The sequence below is a fragment of the Dendropsophus ebraccatus genome, chromosome 9 (genome assembly GCF_027789765.1).
Source record: "Dendropsophus ebraccatus isolate aDenEbr1 chromosome 9, aDenEbr1.pat, whole genome shotgun sequence".
NCBI classification, from domain to species: domain Eukaryota; kingdom Metazoa; phylum Chordata; class Amphibia; order Anura; family Hylidae; genus Dendropsophus; species Dendropsophus ebraccatus.
In genome coordinates this window covers 50218118-50235558 of record NC_091462.1, presented here as the reverse complement: position 1 = coordinate 50235558, position 17441 = coordinate 50218118, and the positions used below count along the sequence as shown (strand labels likewise).

General features: G+C 45.4%; 1 protein-coding gene across 1 annotated transcript in view; it reads right to left on the bottom strand.

Moving 5' to 3' along the window:
- Nucleotides 1-420: 420 nt before the first annotated feature.
- The window catches only part of TSPEAR (thrombospondin type laminin G domain and EAR repeats), a 115437-nt gene continuing 98416 nt past the window's right edge, over nt 421-17441 (bottom strand). Inside the window, exons 10-12 of the mRNA XM_069985231.1 lie at nt 8990-9180; nt 7431-7532; nt 421-1132 (exon numbers count right to left, since the gene is read on the bottom strand). Of these exons, the coding sequence (XP_069841332.1) occupies nt 979-1132; nt 7431-7532; nt 8990-9180 (447 nt within the window). The 3' untranslated portion in view covers nt 421-978. The remainder of the gene's footprint in view (nt 1133-7430; nt 7533-8989; nt 9181-17441) is intronic.

Here is a 17441-nt window from a genome sequence, read left to right as displayed (position 1 = left end):
TGTGCTGACAGGTACACTTGGGGGCTGCATTCACACTACGTATATTTCAGTCAGTATTGTGGTCCTCATATAACCAAAACCAGGAGTGGATTGAAAACACAGAAAGGATCTGTTCACACAATGTTGAAATTGAGTGGATGGCCGCCATTTAATGGCAAATATTTGCTGTTATTTTAAAACAACGGCAGTTATATTGAAATAATGGCAGTTATTTACTGTTATATGGCGGCCATCCACTCAATTTCACCATTGTGTGAACAGATCATTTCTGTGTCTTCAATCCACTCCTGGTTTTGGTTGCAATATGAGGACCATAATACTGACTGAAATATACCTAGTGTGAACCCAGCCTTAAATGGCCATCCACTCAATTTCAACATTGTGTGAACAGATGCTTTCTGTGTTTTTAATCCACTCCTGGTCTTGGTTGCAATTCTGACTGAAATATACCTAGTGTGAACGCAGCCTAAAGAAACAGCACTAGGTACACTGGTACATACACAAGGGACAGCTGCCAAAGCTATATGGGTGGTGAGAAATGAGAGGGAAATCTTGAATTACCATTAAAACAGTGCAGATTATCTTCAGCAGGCAGACTGGCTTAGTTTGCAGGTCCGCAGTTCAGGCTTTCTCATGCTCACTCTCTACCTTCTACACAGAGCATATAGTAAACCCACTTTCTGTTATTTGTCCTAATGTAGCTCCTACTAGAGACAAAATTCTCCTGATATCAGAGAGAGAGGTGTGTGACAACCAGAGACCAAGATTTTAGTGGTGTTTTCCTGGTATAAGGAGTCATTTTAGTAAATTAAGTTACAAATATGCTAGGAATCTCATAGGCTATACAAGGAGAGACGTTGTTGAAATAACAATGCCCTTTTAATAGCCATTTTTGAGGTTTGCTTAATATGTAGTGATCATAAGCTGCTTTCCCATGTCTTCCACACAGAACTATTATTCTTCTGGCTTCTTTGACAGTCATAGAGTCTTCAGCTTCAGCACCCTTGCAGTTGGCTCCTTGGCACTAGAGTACATTATATAGGAGCCATTGTTGGTTTTAAATTCTTCCCAATCCCGACAGCCATAGGTAGGCAAGTAGTGGACAGCCACAAATCCCTCATAGCCCTGCCACCTGTTAAAGAAAATAAAAATTAATGGCAGCAGTTTTTGTGCCCACAATTATGTCAAAATCACTGCATGGACGCCAGGTTGTTGTCATCATACCACGCATTTAAGAACGTTGACCATTCTTGTTATCCAATATTTAAAACCAAGTACCATTTAATGTACCCATTGATTTATCATCCATACTGTGCCCACTAGAGACAAGCGCAAATCGAGCATGCTCAAGTCCAGTCATTAAGCATTTGACTACTGGTGGCTAAAGAAGTTGGATGAGACCGGGAAAACATTGATACAGACATAGGCACATAGGCACATAGATACAGTTGTACTCATCTGTATATCATGGGCCAAAACAATTCTGATATGTAACGCCTGGAGTAGTGGATCCACTGGACCGTCACCAGCGATGGCACTAACCTCACCAGGGAGCGGAGTCTAAGGGGCCGCTGGTTTTCACCAGAGCCCGCCGCAAGGCGGGATGGACTTGCTGCGGCAGGCGACCCCCAGGTCGCTACCCCTGGCTTGGTTGCTGGTGATGGCAGGCGAGGCGTGGCAGGAGCAGTAGGCAGGAGATGGTGGTGGCAGAGGTCTGTAGTCGTGACCGCAGGAGACAGGCTGAAGACAGGAGCAATAGAGTAACGGGGAAGCAGGAACCAGGAACAAGGACTAGGGACCGGGTAGTGGACAGGAATCAGGAACAACAGGGAGCTGGGCCAAACGCTATGGGAAGCATGTAGAGGCTCCAACACCTGTAGTGGGGCAGGGCTGGAATTTATAGGGAGTGATTGTGCACATGGACCAATTAGGAGAGCACTGCCCCTTTAAATCTGAGACAGCCGGCGCGCGCGCGCCCTAGGAGGCGGGGACGCGCGCGCCGGCCGGCACAGCGACGGACAGGAGCGTGGAGAGGTAAGGCGCCCCCCGGGGCCGAAGTGACAGCAGCGCCGGGTCCCTGCCTACGGACACCGGCTGCTGCATGGGGCAGTGGGGAGTCGCGGCGGCGGCCCGGAGCACGGGACGCCGCCGCGGCCGTGACAGTACCCCCCCCCTTTGGCCTCCCCCTCTTTCTGGCCTGTAGGAACCTCTTGATGAGGTCTTGGTCCAGGATGTTAGCCTCGGGTTCCCAGGACCTCTCCTCAGGACCAAATCCTTTCCAGTCCACTAGGAAGGATCGTCTCCCTCTGACAGTTTTCATAGCCAGAATGTCTTTGACAATGTAAACGTCATCAGAGACGGCTTGTGGAGCAGAGAGCGAAGCCTTATCGGAGAACCGGTTGAGGACCACTGGCTTTAAGAGGGAGACATGGAAGGCGTTTGGAATCCGCATCGTAGGGGGTAGGCGGAGTTTGTAGGTGACAGGGTTGAGGCGTTTTAGCACCGAGAAAGGACCGAGGAATCGAGGACCCAACTTGTAGCTGGGAATCTTGAGTCGGACATATTTGGCCGAGAGCCAGACTTTGTCACCAGGGAGAAAATTCATGGCAGGTCTTCTTCTCTTATCCGCCTGGTCCTTCATGCGGACAGATGCCTTGAGCAGAGATTGTCGAGTCTGTTCCCAGATTGACTGCAGGTCAGATAACAACTCCTCCACGGCTGGGACCTCAGAGGATGGAGAGAGAGGCAGAGGAGGACGAGGGTTACGTCCATAGACCACATAGAAGGGTGACTTGCCTGTGGAGCTCGAGTCCAGATGATTGTAGGAAAACTCTGCCCAAGGAAGCAGACTGGACCAGTTGTCCTGGCGAGCGGAGACGAAATGTCGAAGATAATTGCCAAGGACCTGATTGACCCTCTCCACTTGCCCATTGGTCTGGGGATGATAAGCCGAAGAGAAGTCCAGCTTCACTTGGAGTAGAGAGCAGAGAGCACGCCAGAATCTGGAGACAAATTGTGAGCCTCTGTCAGAGACTATATGAAGAGGAAGACCATGGAGGCGGAAGATATGCTGAAAGAACAGCTGGGCCAGGCGAGGGGATGATGGTAATCCAGGAAGAGCCACGAAGTGGGACATCTTGGAGAAGCGGTCCGTGACAACCCAGATGACTGTGTTACCCGCAGATGGAGGTAAGTCTGTGACAAAGTCCATGCCTATATGACACCAGGGGCGGTCTGGAACTGGCAAGGGCAGAAGTAGGCCGGCAGGTCTTTGATGAGAGGACTTGTTTCTGGCACAGATGGTACAGGACGCCACAAAGTCTTTGACATCCTGGAGTAGGCTAGACCACCAGTAGTGGCGGGAGATCAGTTGCCCGGTCTTTAGAACTCCCGGATGCCCGGCCACCATAGAGGAATGACCCCATTTCAAGATGCGTTTACGGAGTGCGGGGCGCACATAAGTCTTACCGGGAGGCAACTGCTGCAGAGTAGAAGTGGCAACTGGTACTAGGCGATCGGGAGGTATTATGTGTCGAGGGGATTCCTCTTGCCCCATAACATCGGATGCTCGGGATAACGCATCGGCCTTGATATTCTTCTCGGCTGGACGGAAATGAATGGTGAAGTTGAACCGAGAGAAGAAGAGGGACCACCTGGCCTGCCGGGGATTGAGGCGTTGAGCCGATTGGAGGTAGAGGAGGTTCTTGTGGTCCGTGTAGATGTTAACGGGATGTTTAGCCCCCTCTAGGAGATGACGCCACTCCTCCAGTGCCAGCTTAATAGCCAGGAGTTCCCGATCTCCTATAGTATAGTTCCTCTCGGCAGGGGAAAAAGTCTTAGAAAAGAACCCGCAGGTTCTGGTCTTGCCTGATGTGTCCCTTTGCGAGAGGACCGCTCCGGCGCCCACAGAGGAAGCATCAACTTCAAGAGAAAACGGCTTGGAGACATCCGGGCGGACTAGAGCAGGAGCGGAGGCAAAGGCAGACTTTAGGCTATTGAAGGCATGTTCGGCCTCGGGAGGCCAGCGTCTAGGATCCGCCTTCTTCTTTGTGAGAGCCACTATGGGTGCAACCAGGGTAGAGAAGTGAGGGATGAATTGCCGATAGTAGTTGGCAAATCCAAGGAATCGTTGGATAGCTCTAAGTCCCTCAGGACGAGGCCACTGGAGAACAGCTGAGAGCTTGGCAGGATCCATCTGTAGGCCCCGGTCGGAGACAATGTATCCAAGAAACGGCAGGCTGCGCTGATGGAAAACGCACTTCTCCAGCTTGGCATACAAACGGTTGGCCCGTAGTCTCCGTAGAACCTGTCGTACATGGGACACGTGGGTCTGCTGGTCGTGGGAGAAGACCAGGATGTCGTCAAGATAGACAATGACGCAGACGTAGAGGAGATCGCGGAATAAATCATTCACGAATTCCTGGAAGACCGCTGGGGCGTTGCATAGGCCGAATGGCATGACCAGATATTCGTAGTGCCCATCTCTGGTGTTGAAAGCGGTCTTCCATTCGTCTCCTTCACGAATACGGATCAGGTTATACGCTCCCCTGAGATCCAACTTGGAGAAGACCCTAGCTCCACGGAGACGGTCGAATAGTTCTGGGATTAGCGGAAGAGGATAGCGGTTCTTGACAGTCACCTTATTTAAGCCCCGGTAGTCTATGCATGGGCGGAGGGAACCGTCCTTCTTCTGCACAAAGAAAAATCCAGCGCCAGCGGGAGACGTGGATTTACGGATGAAGCCCTTCTGTAAGTTCTCCCGGATGTAGGAGGACATGGCTTCCGTCTCAGGCACAGAGAGAGGGTATACTCGGCCACGTGGGGGAGAAGTTCCAGGAAGAAGGTCTATAGGGCAATCGTAGGACCGATGAGGTGGTAGAGAGTCTGCCTCCTTGGCCGAGAAGACATCAGTAAAGTCTTGGTATTCGTGCGGTAGACCAGACAAAGGCTTGGCATTAGCAGGTGACCTCATAGAGCACTTGGGTTGAGGAGGTCTCAGACACCTATTAGGACAGTCCTGGCCCCAGCTGAGAACCTCCCCAGTTCTCCAGTCCAGCTTAGGGGTATGTAATTGCAGCCAAGGAAGACCCAGCAAGATGGCGGAGGAGGAATGGCGCAAGACGTAGAAGGAGATCCTCTCCTGATGTAAGGCGCCCACCTGGAGGACTAGGGGTTCAGTCTGGCAGTGCACAGCTTCGGTAAGAATCTCGCCCGTGATCGAAGAGATAGACCGGGGTTGGGCTAGCTGTATCACGGGTAGCCGCCATCTTTGGACCAACGAAGCAGAAATGAAACTGCCAGCAGCGCCAGAGTCGATGAGGGCCGTAGTCTGGAGAACTTGCCCTGAGGGTGTCTGGATGGAGACTGGCATAGTCAATCTTGGAGAGGTGGCATTCACACCTAGGGAGACCTCTCCCACTGGACCTAGGTGCGAGCGTTTCCCGGACGCTGAGGACGTTGGGGACATCTCTGCCGAAAGTGATCAGCGCCACCGCAGTATAGGCAGAGATTCAGCTCTAGTCGACGGGCCCTTTCTTCAGTCGTCAAGCGAGCTCGATCCACCTGCATAGGAACCTCTGGAGACAACTGGGGCATAGGAGCAACGGGATTTTGGAATACTGGTGCCAACCGAGGATGGCGACGGGGCAGACTCAGACGCCGTTCTTGTCGGACCTCCTCCTCTCTCTCGGAAAACCTGGTGTCGACTCTGGTAGCCAGTAGAATGAGTTCGTTCAAGGAGGTAGGAAGGTCTCGGGCAGCGAGCACATCTTTCACTCGAGTGGAAAGGCCCTTCTTGAAGGTGGCTAATAGGGCGGCCTCGTTCCAGTCCAATTCAGCTGCCAGGGTGCGGAACTGGATGGCATAGTCACCAACAGAGGAGCTCCCTTGAGAGAGGTTGAGGAGAGCTGTCTCAGCTGAAGTAGCACGGGCAGGTTCCTCAAAGACGGAGCGAAACTCGGCCAGGAAGGTTCGGAGATTGGCAGTAACAGGGTCATCTCGGTCCCACAGCGGCGTAGCCCAGGCCAGAGCTCTACCCTCCAATAGGCTGATGATGAAAGCCACTTTAGAGCGCTCGGTGGGAAACTGACTACTTAAAAGTTCAATATGCATGGTGCACTGAGCCAGGAATCCCCTGCACAACTTGGGATCGCCTCCATATTTAGTCGGGAGGGCCAGTCGAAGTCTCGAGGTGGCTGCTGGTGGTGGTGAGCGCTGGGCTGTAGCATGCTGCTGTAGGGCGGCAGTCAATTGCTGGATTTGCTGCGACTGTTGCTGGATTTGTTGAGCCTGTTGCGCGACCACTCTGGCGACGTCACGGAGATCAGGCACCTCGCCGGGATCCATGGTTGGAGCCTACTGTAACGCCTGGAGTAGTGGATCCACTGGACCGTCACCAGCGATGGCACTAACCTCACCAGGGAGCGGAGTCTAAGGGGCCGCTGGTTTTCACCAGAGCCCGCCGCAAGGCGGGATGGACTTGCTGCGGCAGGCGACCCCCAGGTCGCTACCCCTGGCTTGGTTGCTGGTGATGGCAGGCGAGGCGTGGCAGGAGCAGTAGGCAGGAGATGGTGGTGGCAGAGGTCTGTAGTCGTGACCGCAGGAGACAGGCTGAAGACAGGAGCAATAGAGTAACGGGGAAGCAGGAACCAGGAACAAGGACTAGGGACCGGGTAGTGGACAGGAATCAGGAACAACAGGGAGCTGGGCCAAACGCTATGGGAAGCATGTAGAGGCTCCAACACCTGTAGTGGGGCAGGGCTGGAATTTATAGGGAGTGATTGTGCACATGGACCAATTAGGAGAGCACTGCCCCTTTAAATCTGAGACAGCCGGCGCGCGCGCGCCCTAGGAGGCGGGGACGCGCGCGCCGGCCGGCACAGCGACGGACAGGAGCGTGGAGAGGTAAGGCGCCCCCCGGGGCCGAAGTGACAGCAGCGCCGGGTCCCTGCCTACGGACACCGGCTGCTGCATGGGGCAGTGGGGAGTCGCGGCGGCGGCCCGGAGCACGGGACGCCGCCGCGGCCGTGACATGATATAATAATCCTGGACACATGAGTCAGTTTTAGGCTCGGTTTCCACTAATGGGCCGTTATTTAATAGCAAAAGGCAGCCATCTCTTCATAATGAGGAATGCAAATAATGTTTATGATCATAATCGGAGGCTGTCATTTCCCTCTTGTATGCCTTTGTGGGAACATAAGGTTAAATAAAATTTAGAGTTTTAAAAAAGCAGGAGAGGGCTGGAAATATTCCTCAGTATTGCATTAGTTAAACTAAGAGCAGCTTGGCTACAAGTCCCAAATCTAATCAGGGCCAAATAGGTGTATCTGGATACACAATAGCGGTTATGTGGTCATTTTTAACTTTTCTCTTGATATATAGGCTCAGTATCATGTTTATTAGAGATAGGGGGTAATTGTTTTACTTACCTGTAGATAACACTGTTGACAGAGAATGAATTGCCATCATAAGAATTTGCCACAACTAGGAAATAGTCTTCTCCAACTGTGAAAAACTCCCAGTCGACGGCACTGAAAAAAAAGAATGGACTTTGTGAGAAGGTCTCAGCTATTCATATTACGAGGTGCAAAAAAATAAAATAGGTAAAGGGATGATAGAAGTGAACCTGGCAAATTCCAATTTGCAGCTAATCGGGCATTTAATCTTGTTGCGATTCACGAATTGGCCAGATTCGCTTCGCAAATTTTCTAAACATAGTAGACGCAATAGCGAACGCACATGTTAGCTGACAGTACTGCCTTTTGGCAGGAGCAAGGGATTATCCAAAATCTCTTACACCCGTCCAATCACCTGTAAGCCCCACTGTGATGTCAGCAACCCTCCCCCCTCACCCTCTATATAAGGTGATTGGCTTCCTGGAGGCGGCCAGTCGGCTGTGTATAGTGGAGAGCAGATTGCAGCAGGCAGTTAGAGCAGAGAGAGAAATACTGAGAGATAGGGACAGAGAGGAGAGGGTAGGAGGGAGGATTGTGGGTGGTTTTCTGTGGGAGCAGTGAAGCCATTGTCCAATATACCAAGTAACTGAGTGACTGTTGTTCATTATACCAAGTTGCTAAGTGCTGGGTGTGCATTATAGGAAGTCACAGTGAACACAGTTTCCATCTTAATAACTCACTGGGTGCTTATTTACCAATGTCCACTGATGTCCAGGGAGAAAATTAAGTTTAGGCCACTAATCCTCCAACATCCATTACTGTCCATGGCAGAAATTCAATGATTGACAGGCTGGTTGATTGACATTTTTTTTTATTTACATTTTCCAACTTTTGACACTGTCACAGCAACAGCTGTTAAAAAAAACTTGCTACTCTGTAATAGTCCCACTATTGTAGCTACTATAGTTTGCCTGTGTAAAATGAAATTCGTTAGTATGCGATTCGCGAATATTCACAAATGCGTGCAAAAATTTGTGAACTCTGCAAAGCGAATTTCCGAGTGATTCGCTCATCCCTAATGGTGAATAATGTATGAGCTATAACACAGATCAGCTGTTGTGGGGTAGCAACAAGACATTGCTGAAGATTACAAGTGGATAGGAGCAATCTAAAAAAAGTCATTTTAGGTGCAATCTCTTTAGCTGATTGTCCTGTAATTTCAGCAACACTACAAGCATTCAATATTGGCGAAATCTACTATAAATAACATTAAGATTGAAAATAACACTTTTTAAGGGTTCTGAAGTAAGTAGATATTATATGTTTTATGCACAAAAGCATTCCTCTCTGTCACAGTCCTTCAACGATAATCCTAGAATCACGAGCCAACCGATCCAGTAGAATAACACCACTTGAAGCATGGTACTTGCTTTAGAAATCTCCGTTGGCCAGCAGTGACAGGAATTGAAATATTTGGATTAAAAGTTGTAGGTGCTGAGCTGGCGGCCAATTTGATCACATTTCTTCCATGGCCTCCAATAGAGATTGTATTCACAAATATATGCTCTTAAATAGCCGAAACAAAACATTACCTGTAAGTGAGGATATCTTGGTACTTGACAAACTGTTGTGCAGTAATGTTCAGCTCATAAATAGTGGAGATGATGGCATATTCTTCAGTTTTCGGCATTTTTATCCCCACTGTGTAATTGTGACTGTTGGCCACAGCCAGAAAGAAGCGATCCTTTATTCTGAAAAACTCCCAGTCTGATGCTCCAAAGGTCTGAAAAGTAAAAAAAAAAGATGTAATGACTCCAAGGCTGTATAACTGGGGTCATATAATAGAGGCTGAAGAGTGACAATAAGAACAAGGCAATGGGGCTGTCACAGAGGAATGTATGTTTAAAGCTATATTCTAGGAAAGGAAAAGAAATCTACAGCTGGGAATGCTGGGAAGTCAGGTAGTCAGAGCAGGACCTGCCTACTACATAGACCCCTAATACTTCTACGAAACGTATCAAATTAGGGTTCCCTATGATCAGATGCAACACACTGCCAATGATCATGATGGGTTTGTTCGTTTGTTTGTTTGTTTGTTTGTTTTTTAATTTCTTTTTATTTATTTTATCTTTTTTTTTTTCTATACAAAAAGATAATTTGACAGAATTGAGATGGTTTTAAATGATAAGGCCTTTAAAGTTGCATGCACATACGACTAAATGAAAAGTCATACTAACATCATAAATTTTGGCTAAATATAATTAAGCACCAGCTTCCTTTTTGAAGCATAGTTAAAGAGGTTGTCCAGGCAAAACAAACTTGTCCCCTATCCAAAGGTAAGGTTGCGGGGGTCCGACCGCTATACTCCCGCCAATCTCTGTATTGGCCCCCTGCTGCTTTGTTATAAATACAGCCGCGTGTACGGTACATGACCCATGGCTCTAATCATTCCTGTGGAGCTGCCGGAAAGAGATGAGTGCTGTACTTAGCTCTCTCTGGCGGCTCCATTCATTCTCTATGGAGTAGCTGGAGATAGTCGAGTACAGCACTCGGCTCTTTCCGGCTGCTCCATAGGAATGAATAGAGCCGTGGGTCACGTGCCCGGACAACCTCCTAAAGCTCCATGCTATAATTGCCATTAATAGGTGAACCAAATATTCCCAAATTGACCCTAATTTTCTTTGCTAAAGAGGTTATCTGCAATGGACAATCCCATTTGGCTAAAAGGTGCTCCAACAATAAAACAATTACAAGGGATCATGTTAGCAAGTTCCTCCAGCGATTAGTTGAAATAAACGCGAGACTCTCATAGCAAGTGTTCACTTTTCCTGCAGTGCCACCACAGGAGAAATGTAGTATTACATGGTGCTGATTACGAGAATAGAGTGCTATCGTCTCCTTAATGAATGGAGCAGCAGCACACATGCTGTACTGCTCTATTCCATCTGTGTGTGACTTTCAAAAGTAAACTGGTTATGTTAACTAACTAAATGTAACCAGTTATGATAACTAACTATATTACATTTACGTCTTTAAGTTGGGTTAACAGTCCTTGTTAGAGCTGTAGGGCTATACATAGGTTGTCATTCAGCTTTCTGTAAGTCAGATATTACTAAAAAAAAAAAGCTGAATATACAATATACATTTTTAACAACCTGTCAGGATAGAACATACTTCAACTGAAGTGGAAATGCAAGTTTAATCTGACCTACATCTAACCTATAGCCATTTATATATGACATTAAACTGTCTCCTTGCACATTATTAAAAGTATGTAACTGAGTCAACCATTTCTAATATTGGAGTTTTCATTTAGTTTTCTATTCTGTAAAATTCTGTAGTTTTTTAAAATGATGTATTCAACATACTGGTTCTATTGAGGACAAGCAGCAAGGCATATTATCACTCTGTCAGTCCCTATCATGTCACATACTCCAGACACCTGTCACAGCGCTACTTCAGTGCACAGTGTCAGAGCAAGCTGCATGGTCCTGGGGCAGGAAAGACAGAAGCTACATGTTGTTCTTAATGCTTGAGGCTACATGTAAAGTTTCAGAGGTGATCACTGACCGAGCTTTGTCATACTACATTTTTCAGATGCAAAGTTCAATATATCATATAGGATACATGACGGAATCAGAGCCTTAATATACAAAAGGAATGTTTTTAATATGTAAAAGATATAGGGGGAAATTTATCAATTGCGCCCCTGATGTATGCCACGGAAAAGGGGCAGATTTTTGCAAGAATTTGCAACTGATGGGCGGACAAGGGGCGTGGCAAGGTGGGAAGGAGGAGTGGCCTCCCTCACGCCTAATTTATCAAGTTTACGTCTGTAAACAGGCCTAAAAAATGGCAGAATTCTACATCTGCTCTGGATCTCTGCATTCCCACTGTGCAACAGGTGCCATCCTGTCAGATTTACTAAGAAGTGTGCACCTTTTAAGCGGGGTGGGACTTTATTTAAGATCGATGTACCAGTATGTCAGTTTTAATAAATATTCCCCATAGGGTACAAATACAGTGAAATCTCTGAGAAGACCATCCAAATAGCATGGAAGTGTGGTGTTCACTAATTTCCATAATGTTCATAATGAGTGGTGGGAAAAAAAAACATATGCACAAATCTGGATAAGGGGGGGTGTTCTTAATGACGTGATCTATTAGAGAAGCATCGGTTTATGAGCTAATCACATAGCTGTATCTTACCTGGGCCATAGAGCTTAAAGGGGTTGTCCCACCATTAAAAATTAGGCGATTACTGTAAGCTCATGGGTAAGGGAGAGTCTAACTGCTGAGACCCCCACAATCTCCAGAACAGGGACCTGAGTCTTCCATGAGTACAGAACAAATAGTCCCTTCCATTTGTTTTGCTCACCCATCCTACCTCCATTCTACAATTCAATAACTCGTTTGGGCAACAGTTATCTGACCCGTCTTCCCCCATACCCCCCATACACAAAAATGTTCAGCACGGCTCAGCGTTCCTGTGTTCTCTATGGGGAGGGGAAAGGTAAGCTACAGAACCTAAGGGTGGAATAGTGAGCATACAATCATTTTCCAGTAAGCCAGGCTCTAAAAAGCATCTACAACACATCAAATATTCAGTACTGGTTTTGTAGGCCATATTTTGGCACCATTTGTGGTGTTTGCAGTTTAATCTCCCCTGATATGTTATAGAACACATCTTTAACAATAGAACATAATTGTATTTCAGATGTTACATAGAGGTGGACTTTTAGAGAGCATGGAAGGCACAGGTTTTGAAGAATAATAGATTAATAGCTCAGCCAGGACCAATCTGAATCCCATCTTGCATTTACATTTCATTAAAGAGGCATTTGAAGTAGTTTCAACTCATTAAGAGACCAAACACGTAATTACGTTTCTGTAAAACCCTTTCTTGTGTGTATACAGCTGGGGAATCATCATGTACAGGCTGGGATATTTTTCCTTGAGCACTACCTTTAATGCATTCTAAAGGGTTAGAGGGTCTGTACATAAGCCGAATTAACAAGAGTCAGAGGACATGTACTTATTTTTATCTTTAGGCCAGTCCATGGCTCTGTACCAAAGCCATGGCCCTCCACTCCACTCCAAACGAATAAAAAAAAAGGGGGGGGGGGCTCTATATAAAAATGGCAGAAACATACTGTAGAAGCAGACTATATGCCAATACAGCAGTCTGTAACTGACATGTTACAAATCTTTTCAACCTTAATTTTAAGGAGTGGAGGACTCATATGCAGATGTTGTCTTTGAAGGAGAGAGAAAGAAATGAGTGAGGATAGAAGAGCAGGTGTAGCAGTCTCCTCAGCATTGGGCGGCTATCAAATAAAGATATCTGTCTCCAGAGACAAAGAGGAAGAGCATGGCAGGGAATCTGAGGCAAGTACAGGAACTAACAGCATGGTCCAGTCCACGGAGCTGGGAACAGGTGAAATATGTTTCAGTGTCCATCTGGGGGGACAAAGGTCTGTTGGACTATAGGGGATGCACAGAGGTGAGTCAACAACTATCAGGGACTGCACGGAGAGGGCAATCTTCCATACAGGATACTGCAGAGAGGGGGGGTCACCTACTATATGGAGGCTGCACATAGAGAACCACCTACATTAGGGGACTGCACAGAGGGTGCTATCTACTACAGTAGATGGCAAACTTCATGGAGGGGGCAATCTGCTATATGGGAAGTGCACACAGGGGGCCACCTACTATATGGAGACTGCACAGAGGAGGACACCTACTATATGAGCACTGCACAGAGGGGAGCATCTAATATATGGAGGCTATCTACAATGTGGGGCTGCACAGAGTGGGCCATTTACTATAGGAGGACTGCATGCAGGGGTCAGTGCAAAACTTACGGTTGTGTTTTATAGTTTGCTGCTTGAACACATACTCGGGGGACTGGTAGTTATGGTATGTGATGGTTTCTTGCCTCTTCCAGAAGATTTCACCTGAATTTATGTAAGGAGGAATAAGCGTGGTATAAGTGGCTGATGATGATGTAAGTGATTGCCAGAGCTGATGAGACTAGCAGTGTTGTAGTAAAGACTTCGCTAGGAGCAATGTATATGGGGCCTTAAGGCTCTATCACACAAAGCGATTACACTAAGAAATATTGGCCTTTACGGATGATAATTCCTTAGTGTAATAGAAACGTCAACGATGAGGATAGCAGGCATGTGCTGCCATTGCACCGTGTAATATAAGCGGCGGTAGCAGACCGCCACTATCTTCTATGTTTTACAGCACTATCTTCTATGTTGTACAGCAATCGAAGGGACGCTGAAAAAAGGTGAGGCACCAAGAGACACTAAAGATACTTTAAGAAGCCTAACCAAAAGCATGCTAGTTATGCTGGTTGATGTGAAGACAGCTGTCAGCGGAAAGGTGCCTTGGGGAGACTTGTGTCTAATGTGGCAGTGTTGTCTGCTGCTTTGGCCCTGCTATGATAAAAGAAAAAGTTCCTGGGGCCTTTATATAGCAGTTGTGTCTGGTGTCCTGAAAGTGTGAGGGAAGCCACTACTAGAAATGTTTAAGTCAGTGCCTTCCAGCTGGGGAAGGAAAAAAAGACAGTTCCTTTTATACTCTTGTAATTAAAATAAAGGTTCTTTAATACCACAGAGTCTCCTTAGTCCCAGTTCTGGCATCCCCTGAAACCAAACTTTGCAGCTGGTGGTCCAAATAGGTATACTGCTTTATCTCCAGCTTTAGCCTCCAAGCAACCTATCCCTATTGCATCCTTACATTTGGGATATGTTTATATGGTAAAAAAAACTTGTGTTTATAACTGATTTTAACCTCAAAATATTGAGCTAGAACCAGGTTGATAAAAGAGGTGACGCGTTATGGGCATTTTTGCTTGCTTCAGGTGTTTTTAGCTTTCATAGAAATTGTTGGGACAACCTAAATTAAATGTATAAAAGTAACATTCAAAAACACCTGTATTTTAAAAACCACATAGATCTGCAAGCTGTTTTGAAGGTTGCTTTTCCAGGCTGTTTATACTCATGTTTTTTTATAACATTGTGAAGATGATAAAAGTAACGGAAGAACATTTGACAAATAGATTAGTGTATGTCTTTTATTATAAAACTAGATACAAACTAGGGAGAAATGTAGGCACAGAAAGCGCTTTCACTCATTATAAGACAGTATTTATGGCAGCTCTGCTGATTTTCTAATTACAACCAATAAACTTCATAGACGTCCTATTTCTTGCTATTACTGTAGGCACTTTTACTCCGGCTCATAATTGAGATGGAATGAGATTGGACTTCATTTGCATTTATAAGGCATTTGTTAAAGTGAGCATAACAATAACAAAAATTGTATTGTACATTAGGATTCTGTATGTGCCGGGATGCTAGAAGTTGTGTCTGTGTGTGCCATTTATAATTACATTAGGACATGTGAAATGCTTGGAGAAACATTTCCATCTTTATACATAACAACAAGGCAGCAATGATAATAGGACAGCTTTCACTTTGGAATTCTATGAAATTCGAAGCAAAATGCAGAAGGACAGAAAACTGAGAACATGAAAAACAAAATCATTAGGGAATCAGTCATCAGAATTCAGCCCACCAAACTGCTAACATTACTATGGAGTGTTTAAAGGGGTTATCCAGCGCTACAAAAACATGGCCACTTTTCCCCTAATGTTGTCTCCAGTTCAGGTGCGGTTTGCAATTAAGCTCCATTTACTTCAATGGAACTGATTTTCAAAACCCCACCCAAACTGGAGACAACAGTAGGGGGAAAGTGGCCATGTTTTTGTAGCGCTGGATAACCCCTTTAACATCCGTATATCAGCTATCATTCTGCATAGAAAGCAAGAGAGTAACATTTTAATGCACTTACAGGCCACATATAGATGGCCAAGTATAGGCTGCACATGTCTGCACAGGTGCTTGCCTCCCCAGTGCACTCCAAAATATGTGCAGTTTTTTAAAGTTTTTATGCTTTATATAAAAAAATTATTGTGTAGTTGTATTTTTTTGGGGAGAGGGGTGGGTATGTTATTTCATATAACAAAATTATATTATGAAAAATAAAAATTTTTACTGTTTATTAGTCACACAAAGGAACTTTAAAATGCAATCTATAATGCACTGTACTACTAGTATAGTACGGTGCATCATCCTGTCAACACAGCGTGGATAGGTGAACTAGCCGGCCTTGCCGGAGACAAAACTGAGTGGGCACAAATATATGGTAAACTGGGGGGCTTCATTAGGACCCCTTCTATTATAGAAAATATCTGAATCTCAGCCAATGCATGACCCCGGTGCTGATGGGGTAACAAAAGCCCAGAAACTACTTAGATGCCATAATCAAAATTTGACCACAGCATCTAAGCGGTTAAACTACAATGATCAAAGGCTTCTCTGCTCTTGATAGAGAAGGGGCCCTGCTGTCATGTAACATCCAAGTTCCTGTGATTTTCTGCACAGTAGACCAGTGCCAGACTACTTTTGACCCACTACAAAAGAAGTATTGTGGTCATTAAGGGGGTAATGTAGGCCTCCCATGAGAGTTATTAATGGGGTGAATTAAAATGGTGCAATGGGGAAGAGGATAGTCAAAAGCTTTGTCTTTTCAATGTAAGTAAAATAGTAAAAAAAAATCAGAAAATGACACAGCCAATGGCTGGACACCCTTTTAGCTCCGATGTCTACTATATCAAAAGTCTAGTGGTGTTAGCTATATACTTGCATCATTCAGACAAATTAACCTAGCTGTTGGCATTTAGCCAGACTTTCAGTCTGGAGAGCAGGAGAGGATTTCTATAGGGATTTGCTGCTGCTCTGGACAGTTCCTGTCACAGACAAAGGTGGCGGCAGAGAGCACTGTGTCAGACTGGAAAGAATACACCACTTCCTGCAGGGCATACAGCAGCTGATAAGTACTGGAAGACTTGGTGTTTTGTTTTGTTTTTTAATAAAAGTAAATGAGAAATCTCTGGCACTTGCTGGGACCTGTTGATTTGAAAGAGAAAAAAATTGTGAACTACTCCGTTAAGCTATGGCTCATTCACAGTTCAGAGTATGACTGGTTATTTTTTTCTGATCAAAGCTGGATGAGCTAAAAGAAGATTTTTCAGACAAGAAAAGAAGAATCCCTACTACAAGATAGCATGACAGTGGGAGTATTCTCCATCTACAACATTTCCTCAAGGGTACTAAATAGTTTAAAGGGGTACTGCAAAGAAAAAATAATATTTTCAAACCAACTGTTGTTTGTACATTATATAGGTTTGTAGATTACTTTTATTTAAAATACTCCAGTCTTCCAGGACTTAGTAGCTACTGCATGTCCTGCAGGAAGTGTTTAGTGTGAAAATGTGCTCTCTGCTGCCACATCTGTCCATGTCAGGAACTGTCCAGAGAAGTAGCAAATCCCCATAGAGGATCTCTACTACTCTGGTCAGTTCCTGACACAGACTGTGTCCGCCTGGAAAGAATACACCACTTCCTGTTAGACATACAGCAGCTGATTTTTAAATAGAAGTAATTTACAAATCTGTAAAACTTTCCAGCACCAGTTGATTTATAAACCATTTTTAATTTCTGAAGCACACCTTTAAGAAGTCTCTCCATGATGGTACCAGTTAGTAATTTCCATAACTTCCAGGCATGTGGATGTTTCCAATGTCTGGCTAGGTCTAGGTTCCAGACTGATTTTGCTAGCTTTTTTCTTTGTCAGTACCTTTATTATCAGTTATTGCATGTGTATACCATCTTGTGTATTTCTTGCCTTGTCTCTTTTTCCTACATCTAAGTATGGATGATACGATGTGATCTTTTTAATCGATTGGCCATTATTTCTGCTTCTTAAATTCTTGTATATTCTCTTGTTATTTATGGCACATCATACTGCCTAATATCCTGTTAGGCTAAGAAACATTATTTAAAAAAAATAAATAAATAAATATCCAGGTGCAGAAAACAGAAACTGTAGCTCTAGTTACACGATAGTCCCTAGGTTGTCGGTGATTATTCTCCATTGTAACCACCATAATGGAGGAATTATTAT